The sequence below is a fragment of the Stegostoma tigrinum genome, chromosome 26 (assembly GCF_030684315.1).
Source record: "Stegostoma tigrinum isolate sSteTig4 chromosome 26, sSteTig4.hap1, whole genome shotgun sequence".
NCBI classification, from domain to species: domain Eukaryota; kingdom Metazoa; phylum Chordata; class Chondrichthyes; order Orectolobiformes; family Stegostomatidae; genus Stegostoma; species Stegostoma tigrinum.
In genome coordinates this window covers 46,922,317-46,943,835 of record NC_081379.1, presented here as the reverse complement: position 1 = coordinate 46,943,835, position 21,519 = coordinate 46,922,317, and the positions used below count along the sequence as shown (strand labels likewise).

Genomic DNA, 21,519 nt, shown 5'->3' with positions numbered 1-21,519 from the left:
CCATAAAAAACCAACTGGTTTAATGATGTCCTTCAGGGAAGGAAATCTGTCATCCTTAGCTGGTGTGGCACAAATGTAACTTCAAACCCATAGCAACATGGTTTATTCTTAACTGCCCTCTGAGAAGGCCTAGCAAGCCCCTCAATTCAGGGCTAACAAGGGATTGGTAGAAATGCCAGCATTGCCAGTGACACCCACACATCATACAGAACAAAGAAAAAAAACACATCTCAGGATCTGATACAGAGTAAAGCTCATTCTACACCATCACATCAAACACTCCTGGCTAGATACAGCATGGGTTAAATACAGGGTAAAGCTCCCTTTACTAAAACCAAATAACATGCTTCAATCCCAGCCTCATCACAGCAGCCTTCACTACCCTAATCATGTGATTGTCACCGTTCTTTCATTGTTGCTGGGTCAAAATCATGGAACTCCCTCCTTAACAGAATTGTGGGCCTACCTACAGCACGTGGGCTGCAGCAGTTCAAGAAAGCAACCCACCACCACCTTCTTGAAGCTAACTAAGGATAAGCGATTAAAACTAGCCGAATCAGTGATACCAACTTTCCTCCTGAACGAATAAAGCACAAGCTTTGAACTCTAGGCTGAAACTGTCAAAACCCCTCCAGTGGGTTCTTCTAGTGACAGAGATAATGGGAACTGCAGATGCTGGAGACTCCAAGACAACAAAATGTGAGGCTGGATGAACACAGCAGGCCAAGCAGCATCCCAGGAGCACAAAAGCTGACGTTTCGGGCCTAGACCCTTCATCAGAGAGGGGGATGGGGGGAGGGAACTGGAATAAATAGGGAGAGAGGGGGAGGCGGACCGAAGATGGAGAGTAAAGAAGATAGGTGGAGAAGGTGTGGGTGGGGAGGTAGGGAGGGGATAGGTCAGTCCAGGGAAGACGGACAGGTCAAGGAGGTGGGATGAGGTTAGTAGGTAGCTGGGGGTGCGGCTTGGGGTGGGAGGAAGGGATGGGTGAGAGGAAGAACCGGTTAGGGAGGCAGAGACAGGTTGGACTGGTTTTGGGATGCAGTGGGTGGGGGGGAAGAGCTGGGCTGGTTGTGTGGTGCAGTGGGGGGAGGGGATGAACTGGGCTGGTTTAGGGATGCAGTGGGGGAAGGGGAGATTTTGAAACTGGTGAAGTCCACATTGATACCATATGGCTGCAGGGTTCCCAGGCGGAATATGAGTTGCAATGATGCCACCCGAAGGTTGCAGGAACAGCAACTCATATTCCGCCTGGGAACCCTGCAGCCATATGGTATCAATGTGGACTTCACCAGTTTCAAAATCTCCCCTTCCCCCACTGCATCCCTAAACCAGCCCAGTTCATCCCCTCCCCCCACTGCACCACACAACCAGCCCAGCTCTTCCCCCCCACCCACTGCATCCCAAAACCAGTCCAACCTGTCTCTGCCTCCCTAACCGGTTCTTCCTCTCACCCATCCCTTCCTCCCACCCCAAGCCGCACCCCCAGCTACCTACTAACCTCATCCCACCTCCTTGACCTGTCCGTCTTCCCTGGACTGACCTATCCCCTCCCTACCTCCCCACCCACACCTTCTCCACCTATCTTCTTTACTCTCCATCTTCGGTCCGCCTCCCCCTCTCTCCCTATTTATTCCAGTTCCCTCCCCCCATCCCCCTCTCTGATGAAGGGTCTAGGCCCGAAACGTCAGCTTTTGTGCTCCTGGGATGCTGCTTGGCCTGCTGTGTTCATCCAGCCTCACATTTTGTTGTCTTGGGTTCTTCTAGTGATCCTAGTTTTGTTTTCAAAGAGTACTAACCTTCTGAATCTTTTTCTTCTGAAACCCTCCAAGAATAGTCAGACTCGATTTAGAACCAGTTGACATTTGGTTCTCATCCTGATCATTTTTCTCCTTCACTCCTGTCTGCTCTGATTTTTCGGAATCGCCATTCTGTCTTGCCTGGTCATAATTAGATTTGTCGGATGTCTCTGTAGGGAATTTTTAGCAAGAAAGTATCGTTCAATTAATAGCAACACCACCAGCCCTACCTCATCACACTAAAACCATTCAAAGTGTCGTACAACAAATATCAATTTTAAGATTGCACAGACTTTTACATTGAAAAATATAATTGTACTTTTTATATTAACATCCCACAAATAGCTACAGAATTACAAGTTGGTTGATATTTGAATATTGACCATCATACCAGGAAAATGCCTTGCTCTTCTCAAAACAGGTACTTACACATTGAACTCAACTGAAAGATTGGATTTCAGTTCAACATCTCACCTGTACGGCATGTGCCTCAGTGGTTAGCACTGCTGCCTCACAGGTCCAGGGACCCAGGTTCATACCACCTTGGGTGTCTGCCCATGTAGAGTTTGCATGTTATCCCCATGATGGGATAGTGTAGGGGGAGGGGCTTAGATTAGTTCACAGGTCCACGCAACATTGAGGGCCGAAGGGCCTGTTCTGCGCTGTATTGTTCTATGTTCTATGTCTGCATGGGTTTCCTTCCACAGTCCAAAGGTGTGCAGGTTAGGTTGACTAGCCATGCTAAATTGCCCTACAGTATCCAGAAAAGTGTAAGTTAGATGGGTTAGCCATGGTAAATGCTGGGTTATAGGGACAGGGACACAGGGCGGGTCTGGCTGAGATGCTCTTTGGAGGGCTGTTGTGGACATGACAGACCAAATGGCTTGCTTCCCCTCTGCAAACATTCTACGATTCTATGAAAGTCACCATATTCCCCAGGACAGCCCTCTTTAGTTCTCCACTTCTTACGATTTGGAGTTAGACTCAATCCAGTGACAAGAGTGCCACAACAGCCAATTTTACAGTGGATTCAATTGCCAACCTACAGTTTAACTATCATTTCAATGTGAAGTAGGTGAAGACATTCAGCAGTCATCGATGCCCAGCTATCACTGCTGGCTCCATTTATTTATGATCCAGATCTTGATTCTTTACATGTGAATGCAGACCTGAGGCAGTCAGTTTGTGCAGCGTGAATGCTGATATGCATTACAAGCAGTCATTCCAGCCACTAGACAGTACCCAATCAGAAAGCCACAACTTTAAGCAAATATTTGTACTTGCTCCCAATGCTGTCTTGCAGAGCAGATTAGATCCAACAACTCTCCCAAGGCACGTAAACTAGACCAAGTGCATACAAGCTGGGTCAGTGAAGACAGCAGTTATACCCTTCTCCCATTGACACACAATGACTAATTATTAGAAACAATGCTCACGCTACAGACCGAACACCTCAACTCTTTCACTGACTTTAATCAGGTGCTCAAGTCCATTTGATAAAATATATTCAACAGATGCCCACTGCCACCTGCAGGCTGCCAGGGCTGAGGGATGAACAGAACTTGGAGAGTTCAAACAGGACGTCAGGTTTACGAAGGGTACAAAATGACTGGCCAGTTCAGGGATAACAAGGTGTAGAGCTGGATGAACACAGCAGGCCAAGCAGCATGATAGGAGCAGGAGAGCTGACGTTTTGGGCCTAGATTCCCACTGCCCACTGAGTGAAAAAGTTCTTTCCCAAATCCCCGCCAAATCTCCTGCCCCTTATCCATGTCAGCCCTCAGTCTTCTCTGCTTTATAAAGCCTGTCCAGTCTCTCCTTATGGCTCAATTTCTCCATTCCAGCCAACATCCTGGTGAACCTCCTATGTACCCTTTTTAATGCTATTACATCTTTCCTGTAGTGAGGTGACCAGAACTGCTCCAGCTGTGGCCTAACCAATGTTCTGTACTTTTGCAACATTACTTCCTTGCTCTTTATACTCTTATGCCATGACTGATGAAAGCAAGTGTCCCATATGCCTTCTTAACTATCCTATCCATGTACACTTACGACTTCAGGAATCTGAATAATTACCCCAAGATCCCTCTGTTCTTCTAAGCTACCCAGTGTCCCTGCCATTCACTAAATACTCCCCTATCTTGCTGCTTCTACCAAAGAGCATCACCTTATCAGGGTTAAATACCACCTGCCACTGGTCTGCCCATCTGGACAACCCATCTATGTCTTCCTGTAACTTACAACCATCTTCGCTATTAACATTTTACCAATCTTGGTGTCATCTGAAAATTTGCTTAACATTCACCCAACATTTTCATCTATACCATTTGTGTACATAAAAATAAGGGTCCCAATACTGATCCTTGTGGTATACCAGTGGATGCCAGCCTCCAGTCACTCAAACAGCCTTCTCCCACTACCCTTTGTGTTCTATGACTAAGTTAGTTTCTGATCCATCTTGGTAAGTTTTTCTCAATTCCACGTGCCTTAACCTTCTCAATCAGTCTCCCACGTGAGATCTTGTCAAAGGCGTTGTTTAAATCCACATAAACTACATCAACCGAACCTCCCTAATCCACACACTTGATCACATTTTCAAAACGTTCTAACAAATTTGTTTTCGCAGCTAAAAATTCATCCATGACCATCCTTTTAACTCAAACCCTCTAGCTCAGTCAAATCCTTGTAAATCTTTTTTTTGAACACTTTCTAGTTTAATAGTATCCTTCCTATAGCACAGCAACCAGAACTGTTCGCACTACTCCAAATGTGGCCTTACCAATGTCCTGTACAGCTGTAACAATGACATCTCAACACTTGTTCTTAATGCTCTGACAGATGAAGGTAAGTGTGCCAAACACCTCCTTCACCACCCTATCTACTTGTGATGCCACTTTCAAGAAACTCTGCACCCCGAGGTCTGCACCCCTGTTTGACAACATTTCCCTTACAATTAAACTGTGTAAGTCCTGCCCTGGCTTGTCTTACCAAAATGCAACATTCCACATTTATCTAAAGTAAACTCCACCTACCATTCCTCAGCCTATTGGCTCGGTTGATCAAGATCCCAGGAAATGAGTGCCAAGCGTTGGCAGGCAGACCAAGAAGCAAATTCTGTACCTGTATTATTTGTGCTTTGATCTTGATCGTTGCCTTTCCTCTCCACTCCAGTAATGATCCTCTTCACCTTCTTGTTATGTAACTGCTTAGCATTGAACCCTGCATCCCCCTTCTCTAATTTGAGCACTTGGCAGTCAGCAGGTCTCCTACTTTTCTCACTGTCTCCAGATTCATTTGACAGGCGTTTTGCTTTCTTCCCACTTTTCTTTGAAATTGTATCCTCTTCCTCAGCTTCTCTTTTCCTCTTTTTGCCCTGCTTTCCTCCGTTCTTATCATCTCCCTCATTCCTCCGTCCCTCTCCATCTATGGGACATTTCTTAATTTCCAGCTGTTGCTGTCTGGCCTTGGCCGCTTGATGAAGCTTCTCTAGCAAAATTTGGGATTGGGAGTTATCATGCAGACTGTTAGCAGGTTCATCATCGCAGAGGTATCTGAGATTCAAGAGAAGGACAATTAGAAATGTTATTTGTTAAGGACCAGCACAGCCAAAAACTGCTGGAGTTGAGAATCGGTTACCTACAGTTCCACATTCATCAGTGAACGGCCAGGTCACTCTGTTAAATTCGCACATTATTTGGGAAACACCATATACATAAAGTAATGTGCAGGAAATAGCTGATGTGGTTAATATCAGGAGATTCATAATAAAGGCTGTATATTGTTATCATTAAACACCCCGTGGAGTACAGAGAAAAGCAGATCGGTGCACGATCACAATGTTTTCTTTCTGGTCTCTCATCCCTTTACATCCTTCTCGGCCTCTTTCATACCAATCATTAACTCCACTGAATGGATCACAGCTATGAATGTGCATCATGTTGCAGGTGGCCACAAAATTATTCCATCGCATGCTTTAATAGCTTAACCTATTAAACTGAAATAACATGCAAACCGAAATAAAGGTGAAACCCTTCTCGATCCGACACCACTTCCACCCAATAAACTAAAAATATCCATTACAAATGCACACTTAGACAGGCTGGAAACTTGACATTTCCAATCTCCCCGAGTACGGATGTCAAGCTGCAAGTAAGGTTCCACGAGACATGCTCCCAGCTCCCTCACTCTACCCCCATCCCCTCCCTCCCTCCCTCCTTGTCCTCTCCAAGTCTCAGTCACCCCGCTCCCACCTGTTGATGGTGAACAGCGCCATGCCACCACACTCCTGCGGTCACCCGGCAACCAAGGGCCCAGACACACCGGGCGGCGCACACTGATGTCGTCAGAGCAACCGGACCGCCGAGGACAGCGCCTCTTCGCGGGGGGGAGGAGGCATTACAGCGCGCCCACACTTGGTAGGAGAGACTCGCGTCCCTCCTCCCCCCCCCCCACGTCGTGGAGGGGAGGCGGGCTTACAGTTCTCCCTCCCGAGACGGGGAGAGGGTGGCAGCGCCCCAGGCGGAGGGGAGGAGAAATAGCTCTACCATCAGCAGGAACCATTCGGAACGTGTGGGTTCTCACATCCACTGCAACTAATGAATGAATGAATGAATGACTCTATATCCTCACTGTGATGTCCTGTAGGCATTTTGTACGTTTCAAGGTAGCCACTTGATTCTTTGAAAGTCTGGAGAATACTGGCCTAGTTTCCTCATTCTCTACTCATAAAACAATCCTGGGATTGATTCTGTGAACCTCTGTTGCTCTTTCTCTCTCTCTCTGGCAAGTATATCCTTCCATAGAAAATGAGACCAATACCCCACGTTACACTCCAGGCAAGGTCTCACCAAGGCATACAATTGCATGATGTGGAGGTGCCAGTGTTGGACTGGGGTGGACAAGGTCAGAAGTCACACGACACCAGGTTATAGTCCAACTGGTTGATTCGAAATCAAAGCCACAAACTACCGTTTCAAAGTGGAGAGGATTTCCAAGACGATCACGCATATTGACACAGACATCAAGTTTCTGCAGAAATGCAAGAAAGCAAAGATTCCGAAAGGGCTACAGATCACAAACCCACTCAAGTCGACCCACAACACAGACTACGCACCACTCACACCATTTGTATGATCTTTTGATTTCTCTAATTATAAATTCTGTACCTAAGACCTTACATTCGCTTTACCTGATAAGGAGCAGTGCTCCAAAAGCCTATGATTTCAAATAAAGCTATTGGACTATAACCTGGTGTTGTGTGCCTTTTGACCTCATACAAATACAGAACAATATCTTTACTTCTGTACTCAAATCTCCTTGTAATGACAGCAAACATGCAATATGATCACACATTGGTACATCAAGCTGGAATCTCAGAATTTAGACAAGAGGGGGCAGTGGAGGCTAGTACAATTTCAACACTTAAAAGGCATCTGATGGGGATATGAATAGGAAGGGTTGAGAGCGACATGGGCCAAATGCTGAAAAATGGGACTGGGTTAATTTAGGATACCTGGTCAGCATGGATGAATTGGACCAAAGGATCTGTTTCCATGTTGTACAGCTCTATGACTCTATCAGTTTATTACTGAAAGATGAGCTCATCAGAGACAGGATGCCTTGGGTATTAGAGATGATGCAGTGAGACCACATTTGCTGAGAGAGAAGACATTACTCTCAAAAAAAGCTATTGATGTGCAGAAGCTCTAAAGTGGGCATTCATCAAATATTGCATATTAGTATGATGCTAGAACTAAGAGACATTCCAGGCTGAATGAAAAACAACAGACTGGGGTAAAGGAAGAAGTATTTGCTAAAGATCATAAGAACGATTAAGGCCAAAACATACGCTGTAAACATTGCAGAGGATATTTCACAAATGGAAAGGAAGCATGTTCAGTGTGGGAAAGCAGTGGTCTACCTTTAAGAAGCTGAATCCTTTTTCTCACAATTATTTTTGAGAAGAAGCAAAGCAAGCCTGTAACAGATAGCTGCAGGAGAGATATGAGGCAATGATTCTGATGAATCAGTTTATACTATAATAAAGGTTGACATCATACAACCAAGGATGATAAATAGTCTCTGAATGTTAAACACATGACTGCAGAAGCAGAGTACCAAAAGAACGTGAAGTATCTGATAGACGTTGGTGGATTGAGCAACTTCATGTGTTATGTATACCCATGTGAAATGAAGCCTTCAAGATTAAGACTGAGATTGAGGAATGCTACTCATGCTAAGAAGCCAAGCTAAGAATGAGAACCCAATGCAATGTGAAGAATGAAGATCTGGAGTCCTAGATGGTAGGTACTGAGCAAATTACACTCAGCTTAACTCATTCCCCAGATTGGACAGGCAACTTTGTATAAATCAGAAGAAATTTGCAGTGTTTTGCAGACCATTTGCTACTGAATGTTTTTGAAAAAATTACAAAACTGGTTCTACAACTCTTGTAAGTCTTCCTGGTGAATATCACCTTGGAGTAGATGGGAGTAGGAGACCAATTCAGCATCTACTGAGGAGAGTTCCAGCTGCTCTGAAGTCTAGCCTGGAAAGGTCAGTGTGGATTTGTTGGGCCAAAGGGCCTGTTTCCACACTGTAGGGGTTCTTTGATCTATGATCTTTGCAACCTTGCTCACCACTGGAGATGTTCTGGAGGAGGAGGCAATGGTCTAGTGTATTATTGCTGGACTGTTAATCCAGAGACCCAGATAATGTTCTGGGAACCCAGGTTTGAATCCAACCATTGCAGAGGGTAGAATTTTAATTCAATAAACATCTGGAATTAAGAACCTAATGATGACTCTGTGTGAGGCTGCAGTGCTAACCACTGAGCCACCGTGCCGCCCCACCACTCCAGAAGAGTGCAGACAGCATTAGATAGTTAGTGACCTGAAGTGGAAATTATTGTGGGTGATCTGCCCGTTTAGGTGTGTGGAGGTACAATGGAAGAAGCCATTAAAGACCACGATCACAATTCAGTGCAACTGCCAGAGATAACTTGCCAGATAAACCTGAAGCTGAACAGTAAAAAGATACAATGGTAGATTAAATACCCCATTAATTACCTCCACTCAAATTCTTCAATGCAGCAAAGGTCTTTCTATCCTTCCTTCTTGTATCCAGTGGAATAGGTGGAACTGCTGCCTCACAGCACCAGGGACCCGCGTTCAATTCCACCCTCGGGTGACTGCCTGTGTGGGGTTTGCACGTTCTCGCTGTGTCTGTGTGGGTTTCCTCCGGGTGCTCCAGTTTCCTTCCAAAGATGTCCAGGTTGGGTGGATTGGCCTTGCTAAATTGCCCACTGTGTTCACAGATGTGCAGGCCAGTTGGGTTAGCCATGGGAAATGCAGGCTTACAGGGAAAGGGTGGGTCTGGGAGGGACGCCCTTCAGAAGTGTGATTGAATGGGCTGAATGGCCGGCTTCCACACTGTTGGGATTCTGCGATTCTAAAAGTAATACTTCGTTTACACCATTTGCTTCCATGTTTTGTTTCCTGCTGGGTGATATTTTCTGACGGGTGTGAGCCGAATGCCAGCAAGGCTCCTGATTTTTTTCCATCACCCTATCGTTTTCCATCAGTGTCCTGACTTGCCCAGTCTTGCTTTTCACCAGCTTTCAATGTGTTTCTTTCTTTTCCCATTATTTTTTCTACTGCCTATCCTTACACCTACCCTGCCACTGCCACAATAGAAAGTCTTCGAAAGTTCATTGCCTCGGTATCCTTGAGGAAAAATATGCTGGCTTTTTCAGGAGCAGGTCCAACCAATTCTCTCAATATCATTGTTAGAAACACAAACAATATTTTAAAAATTCAATATTTCTACATGGCATCTGTGGAGAAGCAGGGGAATTCTAGCATCCAGATGATGTTTATCCCTCAAATAAGATCTTTAAGGCAAATGGTTTAGTCATTCTTTCATTGCTGAAGGGGAGCTTACTGTGTGCAAAAAAATGCCGTGTTTCCTACAAAATAACAGTGACCACATTTCAAAAGTACTTCATTAACTGGTCAATCCAAGATGGCGGCAGAGTAAGATGCCTCAGATGGAACTTGTCAATTCTGCTTTTTCTCCTTTTCTCTCTTTTTCTTCTCTTTTGTGCTTTCTTATTTTCCCTTTTTCTCTCTTCCTTCTTCCCCAAGCCATGGACTCCCGACTCTCGGACTCAGCGCAGAACTGGCAAGTCGCCCTCCCATCCCAGCGTGGCGATCCCTCAGCCCAGCATGGTGGTCTTTCGGTGGTATGTGCTTTTGTCCCAGTATGGCCTCAACGAGGACTTCCGGTCTCGAGATGATTCCTCAAAGTGTGCTCCCACCGTGGCTAAGCACTTAAGAAATGTTTGAACGTTCAGTCTGATTCTTTATTTTCTACTTAAAACTAAGAAGGTGTCACCGTACTATTATCACTGAAATGTTTAACTTCTGACTTTGTTCTTTCTTTCTACCGTTTTCATAAGATTTTCTGTCTAGGTACTTGTACGTAAGATGGTGCCTTGTGGCAACATTAGACCCCTTTTACTGTACTCCTGCACTTGACTATACATAACAGTAAAAAATCAAAATACTGTGGGATACCCAGTAGTTAAAAAAGGCCCTATAGAAGTGCGAGCTCTTCACGGTCAAATGATAGTACAGTACAGAAAGAGATCGTTAAGCTCATGAGGTTTGCATATCTTCTTTCAAGGAGGAGATCAGTTAGAGCAATTCCCTGACCTTTCTCTACACCCCAACAAGATTCTTCTCCTTCAAATATTTCTCTAACTCTTTTTCAAAGACTACAATCAAGTCTGTATCCACTGTTCCCAGATATAATGGTTTCTAAATTCTATGTAGAAGACTTGCCTTGTATTGTCTCTAGTCCTTTTGCCAATTGACACAAATCAGTGCCTTCTCATTAACAGCTCTTCACCCAGGGGGAACTATCTCCGTATTTCATGATTTTAAAATGCCTCTGTCAAATTTCTACTTTGCCTTCTCAAGTCAAAGGAGAGTCACTTCAGATTTTTCAATCTGTACACCTAACTGTAAATCCCTTATCGCTCCTTTTCCTTTTCTGTGTCCTCTTCGAAACTTTTATTGCCTTCCAAATGTGCAATGCTCAGAATTGGACACAATTCTCTAGCTGTGGTCAAACTGGCATTCTGTAAAAGTTTATGCAAAGTTTTTTGCTGTATACTTCAGAAGGCTTTATCTATCAATACAATTTGTTAAACTGTCCTGCTTCCTTCAACAATTCCTGCACAATTACTTCTAATGCTCTGTTCCTCCTGTGCTGCTAAAAATGTACCATTTCACATTTGCGCTATCTTTCCCCATTTATCTCACCAAAGTGTATGACTTCACACTTTCCACATTGAATTTAATCTGCCATGTGTCCACCCATTCCACAAGCTACTATTATCTTTAAATGTATTACTGCCTTTCTCATGATTTACTACACTTTAATAAAGTTTTGTGTGATTGACAAACATCAGGTTTGTTCCCTGCGCCTCCAAGTTCAAGCCAATAATGAAAACAGCAATAATTCGGGCACTGAACTTTGAGCAACTCCACTATCTATCATCTTCCTGTTGGAATATGCAGCAATTTAACGTGACTCTATTTCCTGTCCTATATCCATCTTGATCCTGACTTTTTTATCCCATGAGCTTTTACTTATTTTGTTAACAAGTATTTAATGGGATACTCGAATGAGCACCTTCTGGAAGCCAATGCAAACAACATCAACTGCACTGCCCTCATTCATCCTCTCTGTTAGATCGTCAAAAACTCAAGTTCATCAAACGTAGTTTGTCTTGAACAAACCCGTACTGAATCCTGTGCCTCAGTGCACACTTGTCCAAGTGGGTCTGTGTATGATACCTTGCATCTGTTGGCATTAATTTTCACTTATCTCTGAAAAGTCTACTTACTTCTTCCATCTTTCACTGTAATCTCTGGGCTGTTTCTTTCAAATCCACTGCCCCTCCCAGTGTAGGCTAGATTTCTGAGCCCAAAAGTAACATCAATCATTTAACATACGTTGAAAGCGATAAAGGTTCCAACACCAAGTCGTGGGCAGCCCACACATAATTTGTCCCCCTTTGACAAATACTCATTGATCCCATCAGGTTCCTATCCATTCCAGTTAGTTACCTTGAAGCATTGTATGTAGTCCTGAGTTTTTGTTTATTTGTTGATGGGCTGTGGGCATTACTGGCCACACCAGCATCTGTTGGTCAATCCTAATTGCTGTGATGTCTCTGGAGTCACATTTATCAAATCATGGAGACATATAGCACAGAAAAAGGCCTTTTGGTGCATCAAATCCGCACTGGTCAAATACAACCACCTAGCTATTCTGATCCCATTTATCAGCATAGCCTTGTATGCCTTGGCATCTAAATGCTTCTGAAATGTGATGAGGGTTTCTGCCTGTACCACTGTTACAGGCAGTGAGTTCCAAATTCCCATCGCAATCTGGATGCAACACTTTTTCCTCACCTCCCCTCTAAACCTCCTGCCCCCTACCCTAAACCAATGACCCCTGGCCGTTGATCCTTCCACCCATGGGAAAAAATCTCTTCCTGTCTACGGCCCACATAATTTCATACATCTCAATCATCTCCCCTGCTCAAGAGGAAAACAACGCCAGTCTACCCCATCTCTCCTCATAACTAAAGTTCTCCAGCCCAGGCAATGTCCTGGTAAATCTCCTCTGTCTCTTCTTCAGTGCTATCACATCCCTCCTACCATGTGCGTTCCAGAACTGCATATAGTACTCTAGCTGTGATCCAAGCAAATTTTTATCAGTTCCAGTATAACTTCCCTGCTCTTTAATTCAATGCCTCAGTAATAAAGGCAAATATACCTTCTTGACCACATTATCCACCTTTCCTGATACCTTAAGGGGCCAGTGGACACACACACCAAGATCCCTCAGTGCTTCCCAGGCTAATACTACTCATCATGTATTCCCTTGCCTTGTTTGTCCTGCCTAAGTTGCATTTCTCTGGGTTGAATTCCATTTGCCATTGATCAGCCCGTCTGCATGCTCCAAGAAGTAAGCCAGACCAGCAAAGAATGGTTGATCTCTGCCTCGAAGGACATATGTGAAACTGATGGGCTTTAATGACATTAACAGTAACTACATGGTTATCATTGGGCTAGATTTTATTGAATTCTTCCACATTGGCATTTAAACTCATGTCTCCAGAACATTAACCTGGCACCCTGGATTACTGGCACAGTGACATTACCACTACACTACTGGCTCCCCTACAGCATATCATAGCAGCCTCCATGATTGGGTCTTCCATAGCTCACATAAACTGGCTAATCCAGGAATGTGAAAGCCCATCTATCTCCGTGTTGATAGCTATCTGCCCAGTTAGTGTCTACTTCAGTCACGGTAACCAATACCAATATTTTACCAGGATCTGATCTTTTAAAAATCTGTTTTATTCACTTGTGGAACATGGTGTGTGTTCTGTTGATGTAATCAAGAACGAAAACATGTTCTAACTGGATTCAGGTACCCTCTGCCAACTGAGAAAGTCCGAGCATTCTCAGGAATTAAAGATTCTTTACACTTCTTAAAAGACTTTAAAAAAAATAGCAGTAAGAAAGTTTGGAAATTGGGGAAAATGCTGACGCAGTGGGGCACTTGGAGGTGAGAGATATATGAGGAATCTGCAGGACTCTAGGAGTCAGTGTTGCTTGGAAACTTGCTTTAAGAGGTGCAATGTGGTTAATGCTTGCAGTCACTGGACAATCTTGGGAAACACACCTAGGACCCAGGAAACTGACATTACACTGCATCTCAGCACATTCTGAAACATTGCACATAATGTAGCTACACTGGCCCCTGTGGTTGACGTTGTTTCATCTCATTCTCAGCCCTGCTCTCCAGTACAGCTGACAGAGTATCAAGGCCATGTATATTCTGTCCAGTTTCCTAACCTTGAGAGGTGCTCCATGTAGCTGTGTAGGATTTCTTTAGTAACTGGCAAAGTCCCTGGTTGGGTGAGATTGTGTTGTAGGTTTTGGTGCGGAGGAGGGTAACAATTCTGTTGGTCTTTGTTTTGTCTCAGTTCAAGAATTTACAAAACACACAGAATGCACAAATACACACACATTATTCAATAACCTCAGACAGTAAGTCTCACACATGATGCAATACATTCACCCTCCAGCAAAACACACAACAGTTACAGTCCAATTTCTTTCATTCACTCATGGACATTGGTGTCGCTGGCTAATCGAGCATTTATTGCCTGTCCCTGGTTGCCCTTGAGAAGGTGGTGGTGAGCTGCCTTCTTGAACCGTGGCAGTCCACGTCCTGTAGGTAGACTCACAATAAAGGCAGGGAATGCCAAGATTTTGACCCAGTGACAGTGAAGGAATGGTGATGTATTTCCAAGGCAGGATGGAGAGTAGCTTGAAGGGGAACTTGCAGGGGGTGATGTTCCCGTGCATTTGCTGCCGATGTGGCAATATACAGATATATACCATATGAATATATAGGAAATAACCTGTAATAAACACCCCTTGTAAGAAATAGCCTAAAATAAACATACATAGGTAATTGTTGAATCTACTTTATTGTTCAGACAGACACAAGACATAATTTTAAGAATCTTCCCTCTGGTTCATTGATCATTGATACAGATGAAGATACAACACACTAGACCAAACTGATCATTCAGGAATGCTCTGCCTCAGAACCTAAGCAAAGGTATTTCTGTTATAGCCAACATTAGCAGCCTGGAGATCTTGGAAGACGATGTACATCCTGTGAAACAAGCAAGATAAAACAATCAGCAAACAACCACATCCGAGATCCTGGAAACTGCCACCCTTTGATTAAATCTGAGCCTGTTCAAAACAGAAATTGCTGGTGAAAATTAGCATGTCTGACAGCAACAATGGAAAGAGAAACAGTTAACATTTCAGGTCTAATGTTAGAGGACAGTCATTTAGGACTCAAAAAGCTAACTGCCACTCTCTCCACAGGTGCTGCCAGATCTGCTGAATTTCTCTACTTTCTGTTTTTATTTCACATTTCTAGCATCTGCAGTAATTTATCTTTGTCTGTCTGTTCAAATGCCCCCAGACCAAACCAGATTCCGTTCCAGCACTCCGACCAAACCAGATTCCGGTCCAGCACTCCGACCAAACCAGATTCCGTTCTAGCACTCCGGCCAAACCAGATTCTGTTCTAGCACTCCGACCAAACCAGATTCAGTCCCAGCACTCCGGCCAAACCAGATTCAGCCCCAGCACTCCGGCCAAACCAGATTCAGCCCCAGCACTCCGGCCAAACCAGATTCAGGTCCAGCACTCCGGCCAAACCAGATTCAGGTCCAGCACTCCGGCCAAACCAGATTCAGGTCCAGCACTCCGGCCAAACCAGATTCAGGTCCAGCACTCCGACCAAACCACATTCAGTCCCAGCACTCCGACCAAACCACATTCAGTCCCAGCACTCCGGCCAAACCACATTCAGTCCCAGCACTCCGGCCAAACCACATTCAGTTCTAGCACTCTGACTTAATCAGACTCAGTTCTTGCACTTTGGTTTTTGCACTGTCTGACTAAATCAGATTAGAAGAATTAGGAGGCCATTCAGCCTCTCAAGCCTGTTCCAAGTCGTAATTAGATTTCGGCAGAATTTGTACCACAATCCCACTTTGTCTCCTTCACTCCATATCCCAGGCAAACCTCGCCAAATGAATAGATGCTGCTCTGACCCTGAACCCAATATCCAAAAGTTTTCATAGAGAAACTGTTCCAGAATTACAAATGACTCAGAAAAAAGGCTCAGCATTGCCTTTGATTGGCCTGGCTCGAAATGCAACATAATTTTGCCTTTTTCTGATAGCTCACCAGACAGAATAGTTTATTTATACATATCTTATAGATTATTTGAATCATCTCGCTGACTGCAGGCTCTACCGTCTCTCTTCTGGGATGACGGTCTAAAAATTAACTGCAGAGGCAGCAATGTTTAGAGCACTGAGGGACCAGGCAGTATTTCTGTCAGTCAGCACAGATCCAGAGTCTCCAATGGTCAAGGTGACCAAGTGGTCTCTCCATTGAAGAACCGAACTCACTCTGTCCGATCACAGCCAAACCCACCATGCCCCACCTCGCCCCATACCTCCCCAGTGCCCCACCTCGCCCCATACCACCCCAGTGCCCCACCTCGCCCCATACCACCCCAGTGCCCCACCTCGCCCCATACCACCCCAGTGCCCCACCGCGCCCTATACCACTCAAGCTGCCAGCCTCACCTGTCTGGGGAAATGTGCAAGTGCTTGTTCACCAGGTCGAACAGCACTTTGGAGTAGTTTTTGTTCTGCTCCTTGCTGATTTTGCCAATGCTGGAGAGACTCCCAAGAGCACAGGGCTCAGAGGAGCCACCGAAGTGAAGCATCTGGTCCGGTACAATGTGCACTGCGATGTACTAAAGAAACGGGAAGATAGAGAGACAGGGACTGAGTAAAAGAGAGCCCTGATTCCCTGAAATTCCTCCCACAGACAGGGCTGTGATGGTCCAGGGAATTACCATGTCCCACAGTGAGTGACCAAACTGCAAGGGCATAACAAGGGAAGGACAACTGGACAGGTCAGTGGTCATCTGCTCCCCACCTCCCCAAACATCTTGCCTAAACTATTGACTCCCCACCCATCACCTCACATTAGTGATCTCTCCTCCTACCCCCATTGCCTCCTTCACACTCATTAGTTGAGTTGAAGCCAGACTCCTGGATGTGGGCTTGTATCCATTCACTGCATGTCTTATCACCAGATCTAGGAGGTACTGGGGAAAAGGAGTGGAATGAGCCATGTTATTTGTGAAGCACGATAAAGGAAGGCCACAGGTACAGGACGAGGCCATTTAACCCTTCAAAAATACCCCGACTTAATAAAACCCATTGGTCTCAATCCTGAAATGTCCTCCTGAACCTCAGCAGCCTTCTGGGGGAAAGAACATTCCAGATTCACAACGGCATGTGTTTCCGAACGTTCTTCAAATGTCATGTTTACATCCCATTTCCCTGCAGTCCCACTCCAGGGGAAATAGTTTCTTTGCCCCAATCCACTCTTCAGAATCATCTTAAACACCTAAGCTGCCCAGAATCTTCTACAGTCAAAGAAGCTTCGTCCTTTCTGCTCGTCAACATTTCATTGACAGGTTGGTTGTTTTGCTGAGTGCCTGGATACGGGTGATTCTCAGGGCTGTCTGACTCGGAGCAGATATCACTGCATTAATGTGATCATGCAATGACACAGAAGACAAGAACTGGGATAAAGCTTTCTGTCATCGATTAGCATGTGAGAAATAAGAACAGGGATGGACCATTTGGTCCTTTGGACCAGTTCTGCCATATACTGGGCTTCACCTTCACACCCAGTCCCCATGTCTTTGATTCCCTGAGAGATCAGAAACCTCTCTGTCACAGCCTTAAATATCACAACAGTGTGGGGAACAGTCCCCAACATCACGCCCCTAACCCCAACTCCACATCCCTGAGCAAAAGCGAACGCAGGAGGGGGAGACTGAGCCCAGTGCACACAAGATGGAGGCTATGTGGAGGAGAGTGGGGAGAAATGAGCCCAGAGTACAGCAGCCCAGCACAGGGGAGAGTGGGCCCTCACGGGTCTGCTTGCTGGTGTTGGACTCAGTCCAGGCTCATGATTTCACACTTAATGAAGACTGTAATTTTGAACTTTTTAAACTTTACTTCACTTTTCTCCTTTTTATCTAAGATTTTGTACCTAGGTACCTTTGTACAATTTTTACTGTACTCCCATATCTCTGTACTTGAATACACGTGACAACAAAATCTAATTCCAATTCTGAGACAACAAGGTGTGGAAGCTGGATGAACACAGCAGGCCAAGCAGCATCAGAGGAGCAGGAAGGCTGACGTTTCACGTCTGGACGTTTTCTGAAGAAGGGTCCAGACCTGAAACGTCAGCCTTCCTGCTCCTATGATGCTGCTTGGCCTGCTGTGTTCATCCAGCCGTACACCTTGTTATCTCAGATTCGCCAGCATCGGCAGTTCCTACTATCTCTAATTCTAATCTCCCAAGGACCAGGCAGACAATGACTCATTTCATGACTGTGATCATTCATTGCCCCACATCAGTAACCTTCAAGAATAGATTAACACTAGCTTCACCGTTCTGTGAAATCCCCTTCACTGCTCCTCCTGCAGTTGAGAGTGACAGTTAATCATTGACAATTTTCCCCCCTCTGTCTCACACACACAGCCAGCTTCTGTTCTTACTCATCAATGGTGCTTTTTACTTCTGCACACGTTCAATGTGAGTGGGACCTAGAATTCCCCCAGCTCAGCATTCGTATTCTAGTCACATCAGTAAAAGCTGGTGCCTCATGTCAGAATAATTCAGTGGGCACAGCTCACGCCTCAAACAAAAGGTCATGAGTACAAGACTTCAGCACAAAATTCACAATCACACATTGCGTGCCGTAGCAAGGCAAATTTCATCTTTTGGTGAAATAATACAACTGAACAGACACCCACCCATGATCCAATGTGGTATTGTTTTTCATATTTTCACAATCTGTGCTTGCAGAGCAGTAGGCATCTCACATATTTACAGCAGACAATCAGATTGTGGGGGAGATGCTGGTGCTGGAAGAGGGAAGTCAACATCAGAAAGAGATTTATTTGGGACTGCCACAATCCATTTACCATAAGAAATTGGAGCAGAACTAGACCACTCAACCCACCAAGTCTGCTGCATCATTCAATCATGGCTGATATATTTCTCAACCCTATTCTCCTGCCTTCTACTCAGAACCCTTGCTCCTCTTATTAATCAGAAACCTTGTCTCTGTAATGAATATACTCGATGACTTGGCTTCCAGAGCCTTCTGCAACAATGGGTTCCACGAATTCACCACCCTCTGGCTGAAGAAATTCATCTCAATTCGAAAGGGCTGTCCCTTCACTGAGGCTGTGCCCTCAGGTCCTAGTCTCTCCCCCTAGTGGAATCATCTCTTCATGTCCAATCTATTCAGGCCTCTCAGTATCCTGTAAGTTTCAATGAGCCGCCCTCCTCATTGTCCTAAACTCCATCAAGTACTGACCCAGAGTTCTCAACTGCTCCTCATATGACAAGCCCTTCATTCACTGGATCATTCTTGTAAACCTCCTCTGGATCATCTCCAACACCAGCACATCCTTCCTTAGATATGGGCCTAAATCTGCTGACAATATTCCAAATGCAGTCTGATCAAAGCCTCAGCAGTACATCCTGCTCTTGCAATCCAGCCCTCTTGAAATGAATGCTAACATTGCATTTGTCTTCCTAACGGTCAATTGCATGTTAACTTTAAAGATCATAAGTCCCTTTGAGTTTCAGATTTCTGAAGCTTTTCCCTGTTTAGAAAATTGTCCACGCCTCTATTCTCCCAAAGTACAGAACCTCACACTTTCCAACATTGTCTTCCATCTGACACTTTTGCCCACTCTCCTAGCCTGTCCAAGCCCTTCTGCAGTCTCCCCACTTCGTCAACATTTGGCCTACCACCGACCTTTGTGCCATCTGCAAACCTAACCAGCAACGCCCTCAATTCCTTCATCCAGATCATTAATATAGAACGTGAATAGCTGTGATCCCAACATTGACCCCTGTGGAACTCCTGTAGTCAGTTTGCCATCCCAAAAATGACCCTTTATCCCTACTCCGTCCCAATGGACAGAAATACAGAATTCCAAGCTGGGAAAGTTCAGAGCTAAGGCTGAAACCTGCCTGAAACCACACACGCGAACACCCCCTCACTCACACACACGCGCACACCCCCTCACACACAAGCGCACCCTCTCTCTCACACACACCCACTCACCCTCTCTCTCACACGCACCCTCTCACATGCACCCACTCTCTCTCACACACTCACAAACACACACGCGCACACAAACACACACCCTCTCTCTCACACACTCACAAACACACACGCGCACACAAACACACACCCTCTCTCTCACACACGCGCACACAAACACACACCCTCTCTCTCACACACGCGCACACAAACACACACCCTCTCTCTCACACACGCGCACCCAAGCACACACCCCCTCTCTCACACACACGCACCCAAGCACACACCCCCTCTCACACACACGCACCCCCTCTCACACACACACACCCCCTCTCACACACACACACCCTCTCACACAAACACACACACCCTCCCTCACACAAACACACACACCCTCCCTCACACAAACTCACACACCCTCTCTCACACAAACTCACACCCTCTCTCACACAAACTCACACCCTCTCTCACACAAACACACACACCCTCTCACACACACACACCCTCTCTCACACACACACCCTCTCTCACACACACACCCTCTCTCACACACACACCCTCTCTCACACACTCACAAACACACACCCTCTCTCTCACACACACTCACTCGCACGCTCTCACACTCATACTCACACACTCTCTCATACACACTCTCTCTCACACTTACACACACTCATATACACACACACTCACAAACACACACACTCGCACACACTCTCACACTTACACTCATACACACACACAAACACACACCCTCTCTCTCTCACACACACACACACACTCGCACGCTCTCACACACACTCACACTCATACACACACACTCACACACTCTCTCATACACATTCTCTCTCACACTTACACACACACACAAACACACACACAGATTGCAGCAAAGCTGAACCGCAGAAGATTGCAAACCGTAGCCCATCTGCGGCAAGGGGGAGTGGAGGGGAATGCTGTCTCCTGGTGAATCAGGTCACCCTCAATCTGAATCTTCAGCAGTTTACACTCAAAAGTGATCAGTGAGGATTAGATTTCAGAGCCTGGGGAGGTTAAACCAGAGACATCGAGACAGAGCTCCTCTCAGTTAAACTGCTCTGCCTGTCCACTCATTCAGAAGGGCACTGCTGAGGGGATCATTAACCCCCAAACCCCACCCACACACACTATAGTAGGGGCTATTGACGAATTACAGGGTTATTGATGAAATAAAAGGTTATTTATTCAGTGAAGTAACGCGTTGGTAGCCCTCAAGCAGCACTTGTCCTCACCCCGAGCCCTAGGCTCCCTCCCTCCCACCTCCCACCTCCCCAAGACCACAGGGGCTCAGTTCCCGGGACCCGCTGGGTCTTCACCCGGTAAACCCGAGTCCGGGGATCCGGGCCGATGGGGCAGGGGGGTGGTGGATGCGGTGCGGCCTAGACCCCGCTCCCTACCTGCTGGGGTTTGCCCAGTAACGTGCCCAATGTGGCGGTCAGCTCCTCCGCCAGCACCTCCGGGATGGTCGAGCGGCTCAGGTTGGTGTTGAGCACGAAGGTCGGCATCTCCCCAGCGATCAGCGTCTGCACCGTGTGGCTCAGCACTCACTGCCCACTCCCTGCACCTCACTCCTCCGGCCACTAGCGGCCGCTGGCCATGCTCCATGCTCCCTGCACCCTCACTCCTCCGGCCACTAGCGGCCGCTGATCATGCTCCATGCTCCCTGCACCCTCACTCCTCCGGCCACTAGCGGCCGCTGGCCCCGCTCTGTGCTCCTGCACCTCTCGTCTCCGGCCACTAGGGTACAATTTTCAGAGATAATGGGAGCTGCAGATGCTGGAGAATCCGAGATAACAAAGTGTGGAGCTGGATGAACACAGCAGGCCAAGCAGCATCA

General features: G+C 46.0%; 2 protein-coding genes across 2 annotated transcripts in view; both read right to left on the bottom strand.

Annotated features, from left to right (window-relative positions):
- The window catches only part of ddx51 (DEAD (Asp-Glu-Ala-Asp) box polypeptide 51), a 45,280-nt gene extending 39,129 nt beyond the window's left edge, over positions 1-6,151 (bottom strand). The window contains exons 1-3 of the mRNA XM_048555769.2: positions 6,050-6,151; positions 4,920-5,350; positions 1,800-1,969 (exon numbers count right to left, since the gene is read on the bottom strand). Coding sequence (XP_048411726.1) covers positions 1,800-1,969; positions 4,920-5,350; positions 6,050-6,072 — 624 coding nt within the window. The 5' untranslated portion in view covers positions 6,073-6,151. The remainder of the gene's footprint in view (positions 1-1,799; positions 1,970-4,919; positions 5,351-6,049) is intronic.
- Positions 6,152-14,363: 8,212 nt separating this feature from the next.
- Positions 14,364-21,272, bottom strand: mif (macrophage migration inhibitory factor). Its single transcript, XM_048556319.2, has 3 exons — positions 21,080-21,272; positions 16,075-16,247; positions 14,364-14,573 (listed from the first exon to the last, which is right to left on the bottom strand). The coding sequence occupies exons 1-3, from the start codon at positions 21,185-21,187 to the stop codon at positions 14,507-14,509; spliced, it is 348 nt and encodes a 115-aa protein (XP_048412276.1). The 5' UTR covers positions 21,188-21,272; the 3' UTR covers positions 14,364-14,506.
- Positions 21,273-21,519: the final 247 nt, after the last annotated feature.